Here is a 24,063-nt window from a genome sequence, read left to right on the forward strand (position 1 = left end):
AACCAGATGAGTCACAGTGTGACCTCGTTTCACACGCTCTGTGTGGTCACTCCTCACGGACACTCCTGGGATAGCAGCTGGGAAAGAGTAGGGCTGTTATGAGGGACTGGGGTAGGAGGAAAGATTTTGTGGTGGTCTTGCTTCCTTCCCTGGCTCTTTATTGTGGTCAAGTCCTTGGGCTCTCTGCTGTTCTCTCTCTTTTTTCCCCTTGCAAGGGCAATAGTTGAAAAAGCCATAGCTTTGATATCACTCCCTACCTGGAAACTCACTTACAGCCTCATCATATTGCCGGGGCTGGCCTTACAACACAATCTTTCTACCTCTGGTGTCTGAGTAGCTGGGATTACAGGTATGTGCCACCATGCCCACCTTTTCCCTCCTATTCTTAATTAGTCTTTTTATTACTAGTAACCTATTTTTGCTACAACAAATTATCACTAACTTTGTGACTTAAAAGAATACAAATTATTAACTTACAGTTCTGGAGATCAGAAGTCTAAAACCAAGGTGTTGGCAGGGTTGTATTCCATCTTGAGGCTTCTGTAACCTTGCCTTTTCCAGATTCTAGAGTCCACCTGCCCTCCTTGGCTTAACACCTTATTCTTACTTCACTTTAGTTTCTTGCTTCCATTGTCAGATCTCCTTTTCTGATTGACCCTCCTGCTTTGCTTTTAATAAGGACCCTTGTGATTATAGCATCCCCAACATAGATAATCTTCCCATCTTAAGATCCTTAATTTAGTCACATCTGTGAAGTCCATTTTTCCAAGTAATGTAGTATATTCACAAATTCAGAATGTGTACATCTTTGGAGGGCTGTTATTCAGCCTACCACAGTCTCCAACCAGAAGTCTGCTAGCTTGTCACTTCTAGCTTTGTGACACCTCTCAAATCTGCCCTTGTCCACTGCCACCACCCACATTGAGGCCCCCATTATTTTGCCACCTGGATGCCTATGTTTTCTCCCACTGGCTCTTGCCCACTGCTTGCTTATAAACATTCCTTTCTAAAACATTACCTAAAACATTACTTTCTTCCTAACCTCTCTGCTCAGAAACTATCAGTGACTCCCCAGTATTTTTGCTGGGTTTGGCAAACTTTTTTGGTAAAGGGCTAGATAAGTATTTAGGTTATAGGGACCAAGAGGCAAAAATCAAGGATATTATGTGGTTATTTATATATCCATTTAAATGTGCTCATTAAAAAAACATAAAAACCTTCTCCTAGGATGTACAAAAACAGGCGGAAAGATTCAAAGACCTGACCCAACTCTTTTAAACTGTCTCCTGCTGTGACTTCCCTGCATATGTTGTCTGTTTTTATTGTAGACTCTGTAGTTTTGTTTAAATTCTGTCCCTTACTAGAAAAACCATCTTTTCTACCTACTCAAATTCTACCTTTCTTCAAGACTCAGAGCAAGTCCTGCCTCCTGCATGAATCTTGACCATATAGTCACCACAAATTCCCCTCCTCTGATTTCATTCTATATCCTGTGTGTGTCAGGAGAGAGGTGTTGTGTGGGCTTAAGCTTGTACACAGAGAACCACATATAACACTGTGACTATGCCTGAGGAGGAGGTCCCAAGTGCAAACATTATCCCCATACTGTATTTGTTAGGAAAAGAGATTAAGAGCTACTGATAAGTATCACTTAATTAGCACCTAATTTCATAATGCCTTCTGTTGTTGTTCAACTAGATTATATTCTCCCTCATGGACCGGTCATGGTCCTCTTTTTTCCTCACATACTACATATTAATCCTGGGACCTATTGCTCATATGTGGGATTTACATTTTACTATGTTGTTTCTCAAGCCCTATTAATTAGAAAACTGTCTCATAATTTTTGCCATATCTGTCTCCCAAGTTAAAATTTCACAAAAGGCAGTATGGAGCTCAGTTTGTATTATCATTGATACATAGCAAAAACAATGCAAGTGCAGGTGTTTTGATTTCTTTTTACTCACTTTAAACACACGTGACTTATTTAAAACAAAAGCAATGAGATATACAAATTCAAAGGTCTTGATGTCATAGTTTTATATTTTTCTAACTTACATAAAAATGAAATACATAACTATTAAAATATAAAAAATGTTCCTCTGTGTACCACCACTCCTATTCCACCTGTGGGATATGCTGGCTTAACTGATGTAATATAGAAAAAGAAGAAAATACACTTATTTTTTGATATTCAATGGGGAATAATCCAAAGTGAAGCTTTTGAAGTGAACATAATGCTGTTAGAATTATGGGTTGGAGGAGACCTGAAAACAGTATTATTTCTAAAGCTATTATTAAGTTGGATCTTGCCTTTTAATACCGTTTCCTACCATTCTGAGGTGCTGTCCTAATGAATTGAAGTTTTCAGAATGGGAACCTGTGCAATGCTGGTATCAGAAATAAGACTAGCCTTCCTACATTAAGATAAGCCAAAACCAGAAAGACAAGTACTCTATGATCCCACTTATGTGTGGAATCTAAAAATGCTGAATACATAGAGGTGGACAATAGTACGATGATTACCAGAGGAGGTGAGGGGAATAGGGAGATGGTGGTAAAGTAGTATAAAGTTGCAGTTATCAATATTGAATAAGTCTAGAGATCTGTTTTACAGTATGATGCTTATGGCAAGTAATACTGTATTAAATATGGAAATTTGCTGAAAGAGTATATTTATGTTCTCTTAACACACAACTATATGGGGAGATGAATGCATTAGCTTGATGATAGAGATCATTTCACTGTGGTTATGTCTACTGAAATATGTCTTACACTTTAAATATATACAATTTTCACTAAAAAAGAACTGTTCTTGTGAGAAGAAGACAAAATAAAGGAATCCATTTCAAAATATATAGAATTTTTATAAAATGTATATTAAAAAATAAAAACATTGTAAATTTTCTGGATTTCATGAGAAGGAAGTATTAGGTAGCCTTTAAATTGAGGACACTGATGAACCACAGCCTCATTTCATAGGTTTTATTGTATTCTTATTTTGTTTCCTCCTACCATAAACCAGTAAAGCATGGAGAGCTTCAGTGTACCTTTTCAAATTGCAGTAATTAATATAATATCACAAAATCAACAATACATGATGGAGTTAGGGGTATTGACAGAAAGCTGTAGTTAGAATGATTCCAAAACATTTGTGAAGGGGTACCTTAGCTGTGTGCTACTGAAAACATGCACATAGAGTAGATTCCCAGGTGTGTCTTTTAGAGAGACCAGGTAATGTGTGGTAAGCGCCACTTTAGATTGTAATCTTCTCCTGGATATTTGGGATTTCTTATTCTAATTTGGCTTCTCAATTTAAATCTTTAAATATATTTTTACCTTTCTTTCCCTTTTAGTGAAGGCTTGTTCCCCTGGAAACCATCATTCATGAGAATATTTTAGTCATCAGAAGCCCTAAACATGGGGCTGTTAACAGGATATGTCATTCAGTTGTCAGGAGTTTTAGAACCTTGATTACTTTGTTTTTGGAACATCCTTATAAATAATAGGAATCCCTGTGTGGGCCCTCAGGTCCTGAGTTTAATATTCATTTGGCTCTTTCTGTTGTCTCTTTAGAAAGGTCTGGCTTCACGGTGAGGCCAGTGGCTGGCTACCTGAGCCCACGAGATTTTTTGGCAGGACTGGCCTACAGAGTGTTCCACTGTACTCAGTATGTCCGGCACGGTTCAGACCCCCTCTACACTCCAGAACCGTGAGTACCCACATTTAAAGTGAAGCTGGGTGGAGACCACTTCACTGTGAAATGGTTAATGCTCACTTGACTTAAAAGTATCTTAGTTCCTTTTTTACCTCCAGAGAGATGAAATTAATCTCTCTGGCCAGTGAGGGTCACAGCACTATCTGAAAGAAGGAAGGTCTCCTTGAAGAATCAGACTCCTCATCTGGCACACAGCACCTCTGATATTCTTGCTCAGACTCGTCTCTCTAACTTTATCCCAATACTGAACTTTCTGCTTGGCCAGATCTCTACTCCTAATGAAGAAAGGAACAGAGGGATAAACACTGACCAGGGGACACACATGTGCCTCTCATTGGAAGACCCCTCTTGGGTTCAGGAGGTACACACACACACACACACACACACACACACACACACACACCCCAAAGCAACTCATTACTAATTTCCCATCCTTTCATCACCCCCAAACTCAGCACTCTGTGCTATGCTCTCTCTGCCATCTTAGTTTCTTGAACATTCTTCCAATCCTGCCCATCACCTCCAGTTATCCAGATTTATGATTCTTCTTTGCCTATTGGCTTTCCTTGAGAGAATCCTCTACTGGGGCTTAAATTCATTCTCTCCTGGACAATGAGTGGGCTAAGAGTAGGCACAGGAGCTAAAAGGCATCATCTTACTGCTCTATCATGGGTGGGCAGTGGGGGATAAACTGTGAACCCCCATGTGTTAATCATTTGGCCTTATCATGTATGAGACTATACAGTCTCCAACTGTCTAATGCCCTATATCCTATTTATTTGTAGGGTTTAAAAAAATGTAACAAACATTTATTGGGAGTCTACTAGGTACTTAGAATGCTTGGAAATGTTATAACAGATAACATCCCTGGTCTTCTGGATGAATAGGGTACACATACTGACAGATGGTATCAGGTATAAGTACCACCACAAAGTATCAAAGAATGCTGTGAGGACATTAATTAGGGGGAGGAGATGGAGAGTCATGTGTGTTGCTTTTTTTGGCTTGAATTATCAAGGAAAGCCTCTTGGGAGGCAACATTTGAGCAGAGATCTGAACATGAGTTTTTCAGGATGGAGAATTCTAAGCCAAGACAGCAGCAAAAGAAAAGACCTAAAAGCTGGGGGCTGCCATGGTCCCCTGCCCCCTTGGGCTCCATTCAAATGAGTGGGCTCACCCTAATCTTACCCTAATTTCTCACCCACTGTTCTTTAAGTCACTTGGGTTGTCACCTTGCTTATGATGCTGTTTTACTTGAATAAGCTAGTGATTAATGGACTGCCACTGTTGCCATTGGGGAGCAGAGAGCCCTTCAAGGTTCAAGCAGTTAAGTAGCTGATAGCAGAGGAAGTAGGTAGGGATTAGAACTGAGTCTCTGAAGCCCCCCTCTCTCTCCTAGGCTGGCATGAGTCACTGGCCAGGTGGGTCCCTGCAGGGTCACTAAGTTGTTTTTCAGCTCTGTTCAGCTTCCTTGGAAGTGTTTGCAGGGTAAACAAAGGTTACTTATAGGACTCAAGACATTTGGAAAAGAAATGCTTCTTAGAGAGAAGTGAGTGCTCAAAGGAGTATTGTCAGAGTTAGAAAGGCAATCTCTAAATCTAGCCCAAAGGGTTTACAAATGGCCCTGTTTACAAATAGCAGGCACTTTGTTATTCCTTTTGAATAACTGGTCCTCCTGAGACCCTGAGAGTGTGCCAATAGGTATGCAGAGAGAAAGGGCAAAGAAATGAGATTTTAGCCACAGAGGTCTATAAAATTTTGGGATAATGTGTTACGTTTTTACCAAAGTACTTTCAGCCAATTCATTCAGCAATATTTATGTGTGATGTTACCAGGGAGGTACAGAGATTTAAAGATAAATAAAATATAGTAGCTTTTTTTTTTTTTTTTAAAGGCAGCTCACATTCTGGCAAGGGAGGTAGAAACATAAATAATTAGGGAAGAGTATGGTTAGGAGTATTGTCCAGGTATGCACAGAGTGTTCGGGGAACACAGAGGACAGACCAGTCATGAAAGACTTTTCAGTGAAAGTATCATCTGAATGGAAGTTTTGAAAGGTGAATAGAAATTTAATTTTCCAACAAGGTCTGATGGGGAAGGAAGGCAAGGCAAGGCAAGGAAGCAACAAGCACAAAGTTGTGAAAGTGTGCAGGAGGAGTCAATGAGCAAGGACTGATAGAACAGAGTGGTCAGGGTACAGTTTATGTATTAGGACTGAAATGTATCTTCAGTGTACATTGTAAATGGTCATTTGTCAAATCAGGTAATGTGGACTTCATTCTTTAGGGAATGGGGAGCTATTGAAACTTCTGAAGCAGTATCAGAAAAGTGTATTCGAGAAAGATGACTGGGGGCTGCAGAAGTGTGGAGAATGGTTAAGATATAACTAGCTCATATTACAGTGAAGGAATGTAGATTATAAAGTGTTGAGCTAAGAAAAGTCAGTGGGACAGTGCAGGATGGCACCAATTTGATGTTCCCTTCACACCATAGAGCTGGAATTAACAATAGTTGGTGACTACACTAGGGACAAGGAGAGGGAGAGCCCCTAAAGTAATTCTAAAGTTTTATGTTTTTATTATTATCCCCACTTTATGTATTTTAAATTATCATATACTAAATTGTATATAGTAAGGGGTTTCACCATGACATTTCCATAAATGTTAGAGTTTTTATTGGAAAATTGACTAGGTAGTTATTTCTAATAATGACTGAGAATATTGAAAGAGGATGAAGCTTGGAAGGGAGAGGGAAGGAAAGAAGGAGGGAAGAGAAAGACTTGGGTTTGGGGTATGTTGTCTTTGAGGTGTCTATGGGTGGGATCATCAAGTTCAGGTAGATTTAAAGCTTCCCAATAGATTTGAGGGTTTTTTGTTGTTGTTTTTGTTTTTAAATTTCAGGCATCCTATGACTATACAGACAAAAGGAGACTAAGTCAAAAGGATAGAAACTGGGGATTCACTAACAGTGTTTTTTATGACATTCGCTTGCTTTTTGAAAAAGTCAATATTTTACGAACAGGCAATACATGTACATCGTTCAGAATTCAAAAGGAACTAAAAAATATACTGTGAAGAGCAGGCTGCTTTCCCTCCTCTGCCCTCTTTATACTTGGGTCATTCTCTCTAGAGGCCACTACTACTACTGGTTTCTGTTGCATCCTTCCAGAAATATGCAATGTGGACTAAATTCTCAGTGGAGATCCATTTAATACTTGTCTATCACAAAATCCTATTTCTCTTCTCAGCCACATTGTTTGAATCTGTGGAATACTATACTAGAAGTGCGATTTCCTTCCCAAGCACTTTCACGGGCATTATCTTTATAATGAAATCCCATTTTCTCAATTGAAAACCAACAAGAGGGCAGACTCTCCAATTTGTGTAGTTCAGCTTGGCTACTGTGTTTGGTACTTGTTCTCTGCTTCCAAATAACAACCCCCTTCCAATTGCTGAACTGTGGTAGGAGAGACAGCACTAATGAGGCAAGGGTAGACCATAAAGACCTGGGAAGAAATGGGAATGAAGCAGCAAAAATACACATTATTTGAAAAATGGACTTTTCTTTTTTAGTATAGGTAAAATTTTGCTATCATGATTTTTAATGTACATTGGGTATTAAACATGATTTGGGCTTGTTTTTATATTTTGCACTTAAAGACTCTAGGTTCTCTAAACTGGGCAGGTAGTGGGACTAGAATTAAAAGTGATGGCAGGCTGAATCATTTTGCTAGGGAAAAATTTCTAGCCTAGAGGACTGTAGAGGAGAAAGTTCTGTCAAACTGGTGACTCCTGATTTTCCTGTTGGGAGGAGTTGCTTTTTGTGTGTTTATGTCTGGATTGGAGGTCACTGATCTTTAAGAGGCAGAAAAATGCTATTGCACCTTCTCCCTTATAGCAGTGCCCGAGGCAGTGATTCTGCACTTTAGTTTTGCCTGGTTGCTGATTTGATCAGCTGTGATCCGAAGCAATGCTGTGATTAATCAAGTATTGATGTTTACAAATGATTTCCTTACAAAATATCAACTAGGTCAAATTTAAAGTTATTCCAATAAGATCAAACCTCTCACTCACTGGAATGAGAAAGAAAGGTGCTCAGTGCCAAGTTACATGGGCATGTGAGCATTACCTGGCATGTATATAGTGGTAGAAAAAAAATTCAAGAAGTCCTGTATTCTCTCCGATTTTCATTTTGTCACCCTGGCAAAAGTCCATTGTGAGCTGTTTGATGTTGTGCCCTCTGGCCATCTCATAGTAGCGAACATATTGACATTTTGGGTCAGGCAATTCTTCTTTTTTTTAAACATTTTTATTAGTATATAATAGTTGTACAAATGTTGTGATATTTCCACACATACATATAATATACCCCAGTTTGGTTCATCCCTTCCATTATTCTCCCTCTTCCCTTTCCCCTTCTTAAAATGACTTCAACAAATTTCACTGTTCCATAATCATCCATGTGTGGAAAATACATCAACCATATTCACCATTTTTTATCCTCCTCATTTACCCTCTTCTTCCCACTAGTGCCCTATCCTTAATTGACTTGTTCTATATTCCTGTCCTTCATTGTTTAAGTGTCTGTTCATTGTTCAGTGTGGTTTTGCCTTGGTACTTTACCTGTAAATATATTATACTTTAATTAGTATAACCCCCTCTATTACTCTTCCCTATCCTTTTCCTCTACCCCTATTATGCAGCAGTTTTCAATGTGTTTCATTGTGTCTTGTTCCTACACAGATGTATTTCAATATTATTCATTCTCTATCATTGTCTTCTTCTTTTCCTCCTCCCCTAGTCTCCTCTAATAGTCCCACTATTGGAAATGTGTTCTATGTATATATGTAAATATGATAACACTTGTATTTGTATTTGGATCTATCCTCCACATATGAGAGAAAATATACCTTTGTCATTCTGAACCTTCGACCAGAAAATTCTTTGTTGTTGGAGGGATATCATGTGCATTATAGGATGTTTATAGTATTCTTCATCTCTACCCACTAGATATCAATAGTATACTTCTATCCATTCCTCTCCCAGTTGCAACAACCAAAGATATGCCCCAGAGGCTGACATCAATGGGGTGAGAGCCACTGTTTGAGAGTGATTATACTCCTCCCTTTTTTGAAGCCAACTGTAGACCCACTTCCTTTCTAAAACACAAAATTGAAGCTAGCATTCTTTAACTTCTGTTAGTTCCCTGTTATATGTATAGAAAAGAAATTATGACCTTATCAAACCATATCTGCCTCTCTCCTGGCCCCCATCTAAAACCCCATTTTCTAGCCATAGTGGACTCTCACCATCCCCATGAACCAACAGGTTCATTTGCACAGGTGGTTCATTCTTCTTGGAGCAACTGTGGTAAAATTCTTTTAATCCTCCAAGATTCAGATCAGTTGCAACCTTCTCTTTTTTTTTTTTTTTTTTTTTATTTTCCTCCCTGATTTCTTTAATGACCCATGGTCTTTTTATGTACTTCCTATAGTTTCTCTTGCTATTGAAGTCTAAGTTTATTCCATTATGATATAATAAAGTACAGTAAATCCAATTTTCTTATATTTGCTAAGAGCTTGCCCTATGGCCTAAAACATGATCTATATTGGAGAAAGTTCCCTGGGCTGTTGTGAAGAAGATGAATTCCACTGCTGCTAATTGGAATATTCTGCAGACATCTGTTAAGTCTATTTGATCTACAGTGCAGCTTATCTCTGAAGTTTCTTTGTTTAATTTTTGTCTGGATGATCTCTTTTTTGATGAGAGTGTGATACTGAAATCACCCATGATTATCGTATCTGAGCCTTTATGTCCCTATATCTTGTAGTGTTCATTTTATGAAATTGGGTGCATCAATTTGGGCACATATAGATTTATAATTGCTTTATCTTGCTCATGGATTGTTCCCTTTATTAATATATTGTGACCTTTATTTTTTCTAATTAATGTTGTCTTAAAGGCTACTTTGTCAGATATGAGTATAGCTATTCCTGCTGGCTTTCAGTTTCCATTTGCTTGGCATATTGCTGTCCTTTCTTTTAGTTTCTGTGTGTCTTTGACAGTGAGGTGCATCTTGCAGACAACAAAACACTACGATCTTATTTTTTAATCCAATCAGTCAGTGTGTGTCTTTTAGTTGAAGAGTTAGGGCCATTTACATTTTGAGTTATTATTGATTTTTATAATTTTGTTGGTTTTGTCCTGATTGATTCCAGTATGTTTATTTTTTCCCTCCTCCCTTACCCATCTTGGGAGTTTGCTGGCTCACTTGATTCTTTTGATATTCTCTTTTTTCATCTGTTTCTCTTGTGAAATTTATTCTTTCCTGAGCTTTTGTGTTGTTAATATCTTTCTTCCTTATCTATTCGCAGGATTCCTTTAATAACTTCTGCAATTCTGGCTTAGTGGTCCTGAATTGCTTTCATATGTGCTTTTGGGGAAGGTCTTTACTTCTCTATTAGTTCTAAAGGAGAACTTTGCTGAATATAGGACTCTTGGTTGGCTGTTATTTACTTTCTTTTTCTTTCTTCATTTTCCTTTTATTATTCATATGTGCATACAAGGCTTGGGTCATTTCTCCCCCCTCTCCCCACCCCCTCCCTTACCACCCACTCCGCCCCTTCCCTCTCCCCATCCCAATACCCAGCAGAAACTATTTTGCCCTTATTTCTAATTTTGTTGTAGAGAGAGTATAAGCAATAATAGGAAGGAACAAGGGTTTTTGCTGGTTGAGATAAGGATAGCTATACAGGGTATTGACTCACATTGATTTCCTGTGCATGGGTGTTACCTTCTAGGTTAATTCTTTTTGATCTAACCTTTTCTCTAGTACCTGTTCCCCTTTTCCTATTGGCCTCAGTTGCTTTAAGGTATCTGCTTTAGTTTCTCTGCGTTAAGGGCAACAAATGCTAGCTAGTTTTTTAGGTGTCTTACCTATCCTCACCCCTTCCTTGTGTGCTCTCGCTTTTATCATGTGCTCATAGTCCAATTCCCTTGTTGTGTTTGCCCTTGATCTAATGTCCACATATGAGAGAGAACATATGATTTTTGGTCTTTTGGGCCAGGCTAACCTTACTCAGAATGATGTTCTCCAATTCCATCCATTTACCAGTGAATGATAACATTTCATTCTTCTTCATGGCTGCATAAAATTCCATTGTGTATAGATACCACATTTTCTTAATCCATCCGTCAGTGCTGGGGCATCTTGGCTGTTTCCATAACTTGGCTATTGTGAATAGTGCCGCAATAAACATGGGTGTGCAGGTGCCTCTGGAGTAACCTGTGTCACAGTCTTTTGGGTATATCCCCAAGAGTGGTATTGCTGGATCAAATGGTAGATCGATGTCCAGCTTTTTAAGTAGCCTCCAAATTTTTTTCCAGAGTGGTTGTACTAGTCTACATTCCCACCAACAGTGTAAGAGGGTTCCTTTTTCCCCGCATCCTCGCCAACACCTGTTGTTGGTGGTGTTGCTGATGATGGCTATTCTAACAGGGGTGAGGTGGAATCTTAGTGTGGTTTTAATTTGCATTTCCTTTATTGCTAGAGATGGTGAGCATTTTTTCATGTGCTTTCTGGCCATTTGAATTTCTTCTTTTGAGAAAGTTCTGTTTAGTTCACTTGCCCATTTCTTTATTGGTTCATTAGTTTGGGGAGAATTTAGTTTTTTGAGTTCCCTATATATTCTGGTTATCAGTCCTTTGTCTGATGTGCAGCTGGCAAATATTTTCTCACACTCTGTGCGTGTTCTCTTCAGTTTAGAGACCATTTCTTTTGATGAACAGAAGGTTTTTAGTTTTATGAGGTCCCATTTATCTATGCTATCTCTTAGTTGCTGTGCTGCTGGGGTTTCATTGAGAAAGTTCTTACCTATACCTACTAACTCCAGAGTATTTCTTACTCTTTCTTGTATCAACTTAAGAGTTTGGGGTCTGATATTAAGATCCTTGATCCATTTTGAGTTAATCTTGGTATAGGGTGATATACATGGATCTAGTTTCAGTTTTTTGCAGACTGCTAACCAGTTTTCCCAGCAGTTTTTGTTGAAGAGGCTGCTATTTCTCCATCGTATATTTTTAGCTCCCTTGTCAAAGATAAGTTGCTTATAGTTGTGTGGCTTCATATCTGGGTCCTCTATTCTGTTCCACTGGTCTTCATGTCTGTTTTTGTGCCAGTACCATGCAGTTGCAACCTTCTCTATGAAGATTTTTCCAGGCAGAGTTAGATGCTTCCATGACACTTTGCTTTATGTCTACTTTAATTCTTGTAACACTACCTGGTAATTATTTGTTCATGTGTTATTTTCCTTCATAAGACTGTAATGAACTCAAGTCTAGTTCACACAGTCAATATAGGAATAAGAAGATCCAGAGTGAACTTGTAGTAGATCCTTAGACCTGGTATATAAGGGGAAAACTGAGCAGAGAGTGTACTAAAGCCATTGATGGCTATGCTACCAGATGGTGTCAGGTTTGAGATATACTAAGAGCCTAGACCCAATGTGATATTTGTGGAGAAGATGCTGCTGCTGGTCTACATTAAGTCCTGGGCACACTGTGTGTGGTAGTAGGGCCATTTCCAAATGGCTGCTGCTCTCTATTGTTGAGTGCCCTCATCCCAGCAGCTTCACTCTGACTTCAGACACCGATGCTGATCACCCCTTGATGAACACGGCATTTTTACATGTTCAGTGTCATTAGGCAAAACCATGAAAGTTTAATGGTAGAATTTCAGGCACCAGTGGGAGCTGGGAAGATAGGTTACTTGGATCAGGATAGCCTTTTCTTCAAATCACACCAACTAAGGAACAACCTATTATGCTTTTGGGATAAAGACAGTATCAGAAAAAAAGTACTGTGAAGCTGAAGAAGAGGATCTGAAGGAATATGAAGGTTGTCCCTGTTGTCATTTTTTCAAAAAGAAAGAAAGAAGCTGAACATGGTAGTACATGCCTGTAATCCCAGCTACTCAGGAAGCAGAGGCAGGAGGATTATGAGACTGAGGCTGCCTTAGTCAAAGAGTTCCTGAGACTCTATCCAAAACAAAATACAAACAAAAAAGCTGGGGGTAGGGCATGGCTCAATTGGTAGATTGAAAAGGCCCTGAGTTCAATCCCCAGTTCTGGGAGAGTGGGGAGAGAAAGACTCCACTGTACTTCACATGGTGCTAAAAAATGAACAAAAACAACCATACATTTGTTTTCTCCTTTGGTAACTATCCTAAATACAGTTGTACCTAAAAGGTAAAACAAAACAAAAACAAACAGAATACCCCCCCCAAAAAACCCTTTGCCCTACCTTAAAAAATTCACTCTGTGAGATGTTCAAAATTATATTTGAACTGCTTTAAATGTTATATTAAAAGGAAATCCTATGAGACTGGCAGTTACTGCCAAGCATTGGTGCAGGAGTCTACAGGGCTGTCATGTAGATGGGTGTATTGGTGATGTCTGAGGTGGGTGGCGCTTCTTCAGTGAGGAAATGGACCAGAGAGGTAGGATCATTTTTAGACTTGTCTTTAGAGACTGTTTTGAAGGTGGGTGTGGAATTGAGGGTTGATTTAATTCAGGAGATTCTTGAGTCTCCAGGAAATAGAAGCAAGTTGCAGAGGTGATCTTCTCTCACTCTCTTGCCCCAGCATCTTTGCTTGATCTGATCTCTGACATCAGGCTTCTGGTTTTGGATTTTCAGATGTATTTTTTCAACTTGCCAATAGCTCTGCTAGTTCATTTGTCTTTTTTTCCTTGAGTGCTTCCTTCTAGAGGGAATGTGTTCTTTACTGTTTACAGTTCCTACAGATGCCCTCCAATATGTTTTGTGTAGAGTAGTTATTGAACACTTGCTAGTTGCATTTGCATGTGAACATTTACTTGTGGATGTGGTTTGCAAATACATCCGTGTCCAGTGATAGTTTAGAAATGCAGAGCCTTTTAATAAGAAATACAGTTTAAAAACATGCTCTTCTGGGCCCATATTTTATGCTTTCTTTCAGACATGCCAATAATTGGCTGAGGTCTAGGAAAGGAAGGCGGGCAAGGAAAAAAGATCCTGTTTTCTAAAATATTACATATGATATATAGTCATATATATCTTGTTCTCTTCAATATAGGTCAAACCTACCTTGGTCTAGATTTCTGAATGGAGCCTGAGGTGTTGTGTGTCTCATGATTCAGTACCAAGGGCCCTTTGGAGTTTAAAGCATTGCCCAGAGCAGGATTGAAATGTACATCCATAGCATAACCCCACCACCAATGCCTTGCCGTTGTTCAGGAGAAACAACAAGGAATTTAAAGTATAAGCATACATTTTCCAACATCATTCTTTGAGGTTAAGCCAGCACAGTATCTGTCTTTCCAGAAGTGCTATTGCCAATGTAGTAAGGCAATTTTGTACAAGAAATTTATTTTTAAAATGTTGTAGTGAAAACATTTAAAAATATCTATTCTATTTCATGTTTCATATGTTTTGCTTAACATACCAGTAATAAAAATATTTTTGGTACAACATAGTATAAGCTTATTAAATCAAAGTGTTCTAGATTCAGGGCTACATTGGGATGATTGATCACTCAACGCACACTAATGGGGCATAGCTTCTGCCCTGGTGGTGTCACTTTTCAAATCAAAGACAGACTTTGATGGTAAGGAAATAATTCACGGCACCATTGACAAATGCTGCAACGTTTATTGCCATAATACAACTAAATGCATTTGCATTAAGGAAAATCTTTTTTGTCACAGCTGAACAGTTTAGGGGCAATTAATGTTATTTTTAAATATAACTGTTTTAAAGTTTGAAAAAGGTTTTTCAGTCAGGTGATTTTTCTTATAATTGCCACCATATTTCAATTTTACAAGAAAAATAAAAGTGAATTATGTCTGACAATATTTTTCATCTATTTCCAAGTAAAGTGAGTGAATTTTATACTTAGACCTTGCTTATTAGAACAGAATCTTCCCTAAAACTGGCAGAAGATGTTATTTATTTCCTTTTCTTGGGGCTCAGACATGAATCCTCATTTATTAAGTAATAATATCAGCAGGTAAAGACGCAGGCTTTCACATTTGTAAGAAAGGTTGGCTGCACCTGCCTGATTGAACAGATGCCTCTCACTAGGTCTGTAACGAGAGGAAAAATACGATCTTGCTTTTCCTGACTTTCTCTCCTCATCCCCAGCTGAGGGATTCTGGGTCTATAAACTTGTCATGAGAGCCCTGGCCATAATGGGTGTGTTTTACTACTGGGTCTTCTTGAAGTCCAGCCTGGTCGTGGTCTCACAGAGCTGGGAAGATAAGCACAAGCTTTCTGGAGTTACCCTTCAGCCCTCTGAGCACTGTTTAGCTTAACTTGTTCTTTCCCATAGGATGCACAAACTTGTGCCAAGCCTGCCCGGCCAACTGGCTTTCTCCCAGGTGTGATTACCATTTTTGCCGTTCAGTACATTAGTACCAGCTATTCTAAGAAAATGGCATGTTCTCAGAAAGCCAATCCCATCTGGCCTCCCTTCCTGCCTTTTAACCCATAGCTCCCATACCCACCTTAGTCGCCCCTTTCTCCCTCAGGAGAGGTTTTGTTTGGTCTACACGCAGGGCCAGTAAAGATGGTGGAGGCTCTAAGACCTGAAAATATTATTATCCCTTTCATCCTCCAATGTAAGCAATTTCAACAACCACTACCACACTGGCCACAGCAAGCACACTTACCCTACTAAGAGCGAACATGTACAGTATCAGCTATCTGCAGTACATATTTGATATTAATATTGCCAGGCATTTTTAAATGTTGTATATGAAAAAACTCATTAAATACAACAATTCCCTGAGTTGTTACTATTGTTATTTTGAGTTTGTGAATGGGAAAATAAACACAGAAGCTAAGTAATTTGCCCAAGGTAACACAGCTGGTAAGTATGGGAGTCAGAACTTAAACTCTAGAGTAGTGCCAGCATCTCTGGGTTTAACCACTATTTTTATGTTTAAATGGTAAGAGTAAATATAAAGCCTGAAAAATTATATATATGCTGAAGTTGAATAGCCTTTTTTCCTTGATTTTTTAATTACAAAGTTTGTATGAGATTCTAAAGTATCATTTTCTTATTTTTGGTAGCTTTGCTGTGCTAGAACCAAGAATACCCTATGTGCCCATTTGATAGGCTGGTTCTGTGCTGTCCTGTCCAGTCACTGATATAACTACCAGGCTTGCTGAAGCTGGCCCTCTCCTTTGATGGTCATGGGGCTGTAGCTGGCCTGCCCCCTTTATCACAAGGAAGGGCCTCCTTTTAACTGGGGAAGGGAAGAGGTAGCCCCACAGTACAGCACAGTGATGCAGATAGGAGGCCAGTGGTCATTATCCTCAGGCAGTAGGACCTAGAACTGCAAGCTCCAAATCCAAGCCCCATCATGAGCTCTCAGCATGACATTGGCAAGCCATTTAACCTCCCAGTGTGAAATGATGCTTTGATCTTTGGAGAGCAAAAAGCTCGATATAAATACCAAATAGGTCCACTCTTCTCAACACCTCTTAAATTCACATGGAGGCTGATATGCCTCATAAGATGCCAGCATATCCTGAGTTACAAGGCCATGCTCCTAGATCTAGACTCCTAAGTTTTCAATCATAATATTGTCTTGTTTTGTGAAGTGTCTAAAAGCAAAAATAACCCCTAGAACTTTTTACAGAGCCTATTGTCTCAAGGGCTCAGAGCACTCAAACAGTAAACATTCTATTTAAAAAAAAAAACCTATACATTATTTAAAATCTGTGCATCGTAAAACTAAATTTGTGCCTAAATGCCTGCTAGAGTTTTGCTTTTGCTTTTTGAAGCTATCTGTAGTGACTTGGGATAAAGCTTCAGCCACTTTTCCTTTTTCTTTCATTCCTTTTTTTAAAAAAGCTGATTCAAAGCAGGATTCCTTCTGTGTCTGTGTCCCTGTCCTTATACCCAGATTTGTCTTCCTTGTGTGGTGTCCACATTCCAAAATTAGCACTCATAAGCATCTGTACCTGAATGAACATTCATATTCCCTCAGCATGCTATAGTCAGGGAGAAGTTGATTATGTACCTTCAGGTGTGGAAGACTGAGATGGCCAGGGAGCAATTTTTTCAGGAATATTTGCATTTTTAAATTGGAAGTTCAGAGGAAGAAATTCAAAATGATTGAATTTTAGGCAAAAAAAACCCCCCAAAAATGAGGTAATCACCATCCATGCTTTTTCACTGCTGTGTGAAGAATGACATCCATGGACAAGACAGTCACAGACACTGCCACAAGAGAGAAAGGAAAGGGATCTGATCTTTCCAAACACATTCTGTTGTCTGGCATCATTCCACTCATCTCTGTGAGGTCTGCAGGACTGTCACCATCTTACAGACGGCAATTCTAAGGTTCAAAGAAGTCAGGTAATTTCCCTAAGGTCACACAACTAGAAAACAGCAAAACCATCATCTGGTCCAAAGCCCTATGTGACACTGAAAATTAGAAGCGTACTTGGGTTTCACTTGGATTCACCTTTATTTGGAGCAATGGAGCCCTTCAACACCTGCTCTGTTCAGTTGAATTCAAAAGGCAGTCATTTGGGTTTTTTCAAGCCCAATGGGAACTCCAAGGGGAACATAGCATGGCCTTTGTTCTGGAGCTTCAGCTTTTTAAAATTTTCAGACAGGTTCTCACTATACAGACCAGGCCAGCCTTGATCCTTTTGCTTCCCAAATGCTGGGATTAAAGGTGTGTACCTCCATGCCTGGCTTGGTTTCTAGCTTTTATTTTTCTTTTGTGGGGCTTGGGTTTGAACTCAGGGCTTTGTACTTGTAAAGCAGGCACCCTACCATTGGAGCCACACCTCCAGTCCTCTTTTGCTCTGGTTGTTTTGGAGATGGGCCTCACAAACTGTTTGCCCAGACTGGCCTTGGACCATGATCCTCTCCATCTCAGCTTCCCAAGTAGTTAGGACTGCAGGCGTGAGCCACCAGTGTCTGGCAGTTTCCAGCTTTGTTTGTTTGTTGAGAAATGCTTTTTAATGTGAATTATCTTTATTTTTATTTTTCTATTTTTATGTTTTTGCAGTACTGGGGTTTGAACTCAGGGAGTCACACTTGCTAAGCAGGTACTCTACAACATCAGCCACTCAGCCAGCTCAGTTTCCAGCTTTTAAGTGATAAAATACTTGCTAAAATGGTAAAACTCATTCTAGAATGATAAACTTTGGCATAAACAAAGTTTAATATGAATAATAATATTTAACTTATGGTAACTTATGTTTTTAATTCATTCTCTTACTACATTGTTTAAGAATGTCAAAACATAGGAACCCTTATAATTTCCATTTTATAAATGAGAAAATACTATATCTGTGCTATCTAATATGGCAAGTTATAGCTATTTACATTTATTAAGCAAAATTAAATAACACTCTGATTCAAATCTTCAGTAGCCCTAGCCACATTCCAAGTGTTCTATAGACACCTGTGCCAAGTGGCTAGTCATTATACTGCAGAAAGTCCTGCTGGTCAGTGCTGCTGTCAGACATTTGCCTGCACAGGAATGTGGGGAATGGACTTAGGTCTGACTCCAGAGTACATGTTTAAAAAAAAAAAAACCTATTTATTTTATTTTTGCAGTGCTGGAGATCAAACTTAGGGCCTCCCATATGCTGGGGAAGTGCTCTACCACTGAGCTACACTGCTCCACCCCCCAGCCCTGCCCAGGATACAGGCTTTTAACCATTATATTTTTATTGCCTTAATTTTAGTGAAATTGGGGAGGGAAAGTTAAATATCTCTTATTTTTTCAAGAAATAAGAACTATTTCAGAAATCATGGGGGGACTATTGACATATTGACAGCATTTCCATTTCAGTCTTTGTAGTCCTTCTAAGAACTGGGAACTATTTGTACCATTGGATCAGGAAAGTTAGTAATCGTATAGATCCTTGTATAGAACTACCAGTTGATTTTGCGAAGTTATTGTAAAACTATGCCTTATTTACTTTTAAGCCTCCATTCCCAATATGGTACCTAGCATATACTATATTTATATAAATAAATGTTTCTGGAACTGAGTTTTTAAGCTAGTATCTGCTAGTCTCAAAAGAATTTCAGTGAAGAGTAACATGGGTGGATATCCTTATGATTCCTGGGGGAAAGGGAAGATGAAGAAGATTTCCTTCAGGGGAGCGTTGCAATTGTGTTTGGCTTTGTAAAAAGAGGACCACATTTGTATTTATCTAGGCTCTGTTAGAAAAATAAGAAAAAGGGATCATAAGAGTTGCTGAAAATCATATCTGGGCCACTTTTTCACAGTATGCTATTTTAAATCCGTATATGGCTCCAAAGTAAGCACTGAGAAGAAGTTGAGTCAATACCAAATTAAATCCTATTACTGTCTCAGTACACTGAAAACAAAGAAAGTCACCTGCCTGCTAAAGCATCCCAGTGTCTCCCAGATTCCTTGAATTTTCTCCCACTAAATGTTATGTGAATTAATGGGTTTTGGTTTCCAGCTCACCCTCTTGCTTCTTTTCATCAATGTAGCCTCTCTGCCCCTCCCACTTACCTGCCTTCCCTTCTTTTCATGATTAGCTAAAGTGTTGGCTTCTGTGGTGCAGAACAAACAAAACCTATAGAAAAACATTTTAAAAGACAGATGTGCTGATTTGGGATGGGAAGCAAACTGTTGGGTGCTCACTCACTGCCTCTTAAAGGCTTTAATTTACAGCAAAAATAAAAAGGAGTTGTTCAACACTGAGCGCAAGGAGTCAGCTTTGAAACTGATAAGAGGAGAAAAATGCCAGACACATTTTGAATTTGAACTTAACAACCAGGACCCTTATTTCCCTGCAGCAAAATGATCTCAACATTCTTAGAATGATTTAAGAATTCCCTGGAGACATTTTGCCCAGGCTCCTTTGTGGGCCTATCTCAGCAGGCTTTAGAATCCTGCTAACAGGGCTTATCAGAGAAGATTCCAATTTAGAGCAGCAAAAGTCTAGTGTCTGATATCAGCTCTAGCTTTTTTTTTTTTTTTAAAGAGACATGATGTTTTACAGTGTTAACAGTTTTGAAAGGTCCTGTGTTTCCAGTGAACAGAGTGCTTTTGTGAAAAGGGCTCTGCAAAGCATTATCCAGGCGAAAATACATCAAAGCGTTGGGAGTTAAAAAGAGAAAAGTTTGCCAATCTAAAGATTGGAGCCAGCATGTGCTGACAGGTGCAATTATGACCAAATAATTGAATCTTTCAAGAGAGATCTGGTGAGATAGTTGTAGACTCACATTGGAAACTTGTTCATAATTAGATACTCAGGGTCCAGCTGTGGGTGATATAAGCAACAGGGATCTCGAACTGCTTTATAGGCAGGACATAGCAGCAGTGGCATTTATACTTGATAAAATAAGGTGAAATAGTGTAATTTTGGCTCAAAAGGCCTTAGTGATACAAAGAGTGGAGAGAAGACTTGGTGGTCTGATTGTCCCTCAGGCTTTCCATAGCTTAGAAATTCTGTTAGCCCCCGCTCCCCTCTCCCCACCTCAGAGTGGTGGTCAACTATGCCTTCTAAGACCTTTGTTATCAAATAAACTAAAGCATTCAGAGTTAATGAATTGTTTTTATTAGGAATGTCAAGAGTCTTTCTTTGCTCTTTGGCTAAAGTTTTCCAGGTACTTCATTTTCCTTCGTCCACACAAACCTTAGCCAAAGACAGTGAGACAGAGAATAATATGATATTTATTTCAGAGAATGTTCCACCAAAGTCAAGACCTTGTTCATGGTCTTGATGTATAGGAACCTGTAAGCTGAGCCTCATGAGAAGTGAGGCTGCTGTACATACTACATTCACACTGTTCAGAAATCTTGGAGGAGGGGGGCAGTTCTTCTCAGGGTGTCTGCGTGGAGATGGAGCTGAGAGCACAAAGTAGTGAAATACAGCACGATCATTTCTACTGATAACAGAGCAAAGGGCATCCCTAACATTCCACTAATAACAACTTGCTTTCATTTTTAATGCAACAATATAATTTATTCTGTTATACTGTGTGATTTTCTCCTTCTAAATTCATAGGTTTCTTTGGTCATCTTTGAGCTGGATTATTTTGTCATTGTAATGCTATTAAAAGTTCTTAGGTTGACTAGTGTGTTACAAGTTTCTGATTTAAAATCTAAAATCTGGGTGATAATTCCTTTTCTGCTATGGAGAACTGTGCCCTTTAATGTCTTTGGACATCTGGTATTTTCTTTCCCTTTTCTTTCATAGCTGCCAACTTTTACTTTCTTTTTCACCAATAAGCTTTTAGACTCCATTAGTACCTAGGTAGATAGAAGACTGTCTTTTTACATCAGATTTTTTTTTAAGGTATTCAACAAGCTCACAAGTAAATTTAGTGTTGTACCATGAATCTACTTCCACCATAGCCATGTTCTTTTACATTATGTATAGTATACTTAACTTGTTTACTTGTGAGTTAATACTATTTTCAGTGTTTTCCTGGAGTTTAATATCTGGTCTTATTTGTACTTATTGTTGCCATATTTTCTTCCAGGATCAGTAGGGATTCTTTAAGGGCTAAAAGGGGGTATTTGGATTTTACATGGTAGACCACTTGATCTTAATTCCAACATTTGTGTAGGACTGCATGATATCTTAAAAATTTGAGCACAAGAATGAGTTTATAGGATTCACTCTCAGTATAGAAGTATTAGACCTGTAACTAAACTAAATACCTATGGAAGAATAATTAGTTACTTATTCACCTTCTAGTCATCATTATTCATTATTCTCCAATATCGAGAAACAATTTTAGTGAAATTAAACTTAGGTGACTCAAAATTATATAAGTACATTCAGTTTTAGTTTTGAGCACTGGTTGCTTAAAACCTGCCAGGAGAGGGTCATTGGTTATGAGAGTGGGTCTAAACCCTGGTTGAGTCTTATTTTCATCTGGGGATCTCAGAAAAAAAAAATACACTGAGCTAGACACTTAGGTCTGACTCAGACTGATTGAATTGGTCTAAGTGGGGCCTCACCATTTGGTGTTTTTAAAAGGCTCCTTCAGTGATTTGGAGGTTGAGAACTACTGAGTGGCAGGAAAAGAGACTGAGGACATTACTGACTACGTTTTTACTTGTGCTAACCAGGGTGGCTAAACTCTCTCCTTATGGTCTCAGTCATACATGCCCCCCCCCTCATTTATACTAAACTGCAAATTAAAACAACAGAGACCAGAAAGAGCATAGCTCTGAGTCAAAAGAATTTGATTTTAAGTCTTGTCTGTTTCTTACTAAAAATATGACCTTGAAAAAAATTCTTAAGTTTATAGAATTTTAGTTTCTCCATAGGTCAAATAGGTATGATGTACCTTCCTTGTAAGTGAAGATAACATTACTAATAAGATATGAAAACATTTAGTACTATACCCAGTTCATGATAGCTCAGCGTATTCTTTCCTTTTCTTTCTCTCTCTCTGATTTCATCTTAGATAAAATGGAGGTTTGGATAGCATTTAAATACTTCTTATGTTTCTTAATCCGGTGAATCTTCTTCTCTCCCTTAGCAATGAAGTTAGAGGAGGATAACTGGCATGTATTTTCTACAGTTCATGTCCTAAAAAGGAGATTATTGGCATAGAGTTGTCAGAGTATGAATTTGGAGTTTCTTTCAGTGTTCTGTCCATATACTCTCACTTGACTGTTTTCAACCTGATTGTTGGGGAGGTGTGTCAAGTTGGGAATGTGGTTGGAGTTGTGGAAACAAAGTTTTGTGATGGAGTGATGTCATCACAGGTGGGCATCAATTTCATGACCTTTACTGCCAGTCACTTTGTTCAACCATATGGTCATCCAGCCTACTTTATCCTCGTAATAATGGATGTAGCACCTGGAATTAGTATTATAGCACCTATCTGAAACAATATGCTTCAAAGGATCACAGGTGAAATCAGAAGCATCTTTCAGTGATTACCTTGCTAATTTGTTTTTTGTCAAGAGAATAAAATGTTGCTGCATCTCCATCTATGCCCAGGGAATCAGAGAGGAACCCATTCCAATATAACTTTATATCAGGAGTAGTTCATTATTTATGGCAATGACCCAACAAAGCAGCTGCTTTATTTTGTAGTGACATATACCTGTCCTTTGCCCATTTATCCAGCTTCAAATGAAGTTCAGGCAAATGAGAGGTGTCCCAAGCTGTTATTGTGACCTAGTTTGGCTACCAGAGCCAAGAAGTAGGGGACTCACCCAAGTTGCCCTTGAAGGAGTTGCTCAAGTCCTCTGTGCAAAAGCCATGTAGATGATGACAATATGAACCTCTGCTGTTTCCAGTGTATTGCAAAGCCTAATAAAGCACAATTTAAGCATTAAGAACAAGAACTTAAGAACCACAACAAGCTAAATTCCAATTTTTGTTTCATCACTCTGGTCAAAAGACATAGTCACAACAAATTCAGTTTAAGAATCTTTTTTTTTTTTATTCATATGTGCATACAAGGCTTGGGTCATTTCTCCCCCCTGCCCCCACCCCCTCCCTTACCACCCACTCCACCCCCTCCCTCTCACCCTTACCCCCTCAATACCCGGCAGAAACTATTTTGCCCTTATCTCTAATTTTGTTGAAGAGAGAGTATAAGCCATAATAGGAAGGAACAAGGGTTTTTGCTGGTTGAGATAAGGATAGCTATACAGGGAGTTGACTCACATTAATTTCCTGTGCGTGTGTGTTACCTTCTAGGTTAATTCTTTTTAATCTAACCTTTTCTCTAGTTCCTGGTCCCCTTTTCCTATTGGCCTCAGTTGCTTTTAAGGTATCTGCTTTAGTTTCTCTGCATTAAGGGCAACAAATGCTAACTAATTTTTTAGGTGTCTTACCTATCCTCACCCCTCCCTTGTGTGCTAAAGCTTTTATCATGTGCTCAAAGTCCAATCCCCTTGTTGTGTTTGCCCTTGATCTAATGTCCACATATGAAGGAGAACATATGATTTTTGGTCTTTTGGGCAGGCTAACCTCACTCAGAATGATGTTCTCCAATTCCATCCATTTACCAGTGAATGACAACATTTCGTTCTTCTTCATGGCTGCATAAAATTCCATTGTGTATAGATACCACATTTTCTTGATCCATTCATCAGTGGTGGGGCATCTTGGCTGTTTCCATAACTTGGCTATTGTGAAAAGTGCCGCAATAAACATGGGTGTGCAGGTGCCTCTGGAGTAACCTGTGTCACGGTCTTTTGGGTATATCCCCAAGAGTGGTATTGCTGGATCAAATGGTAGATCAATGTCTAGCTTTTTAAGTAGCCTCCAAATTGTTTTCCAGAGTGGTTGTACTAGTTTACATTCCCACCAACAGTATAAGAG

The 24,063-nt window shown here is 38.9% G+C and overlaps 1 protein-coding gene across 1 annotated transcript in view; it reads left to right on the forward strand.

Annotated features, from left to right (window-relative positions):
* The window catches only part of Tph2 (tryptophan hydroxylase 2), a 101,763-nt gene that overhangs the window by 37,119 nt on the left and 40,581 nt on the right, over positions 1-24,063 (forward strand). The window contains exon 7 of the mRNA XM_074081780.1: positions 3,577-3,712. Within this exon, the coding sequence (XP_073937881.1) occupies positions 3,577-3,712 (136 nt within the window). The remainder of the gene's footprint in view (positions 1-3,576; positions 3,713-24,063) is intronic.

Source organism: Castor canadensis, chromosome 8 (genome assembly GCF_047511655.1).
Source record: "Castor canadensis chromosome 8, mCasCan1.hap1v2, whole genome shotgun sequence".
Taxonomy (NCBI): domain Eukaryota; kingdom Metazoa; phylum Chordata; class Mammalia; order Rodentia; family Castoridae; genus Castor; species Castor canadensis.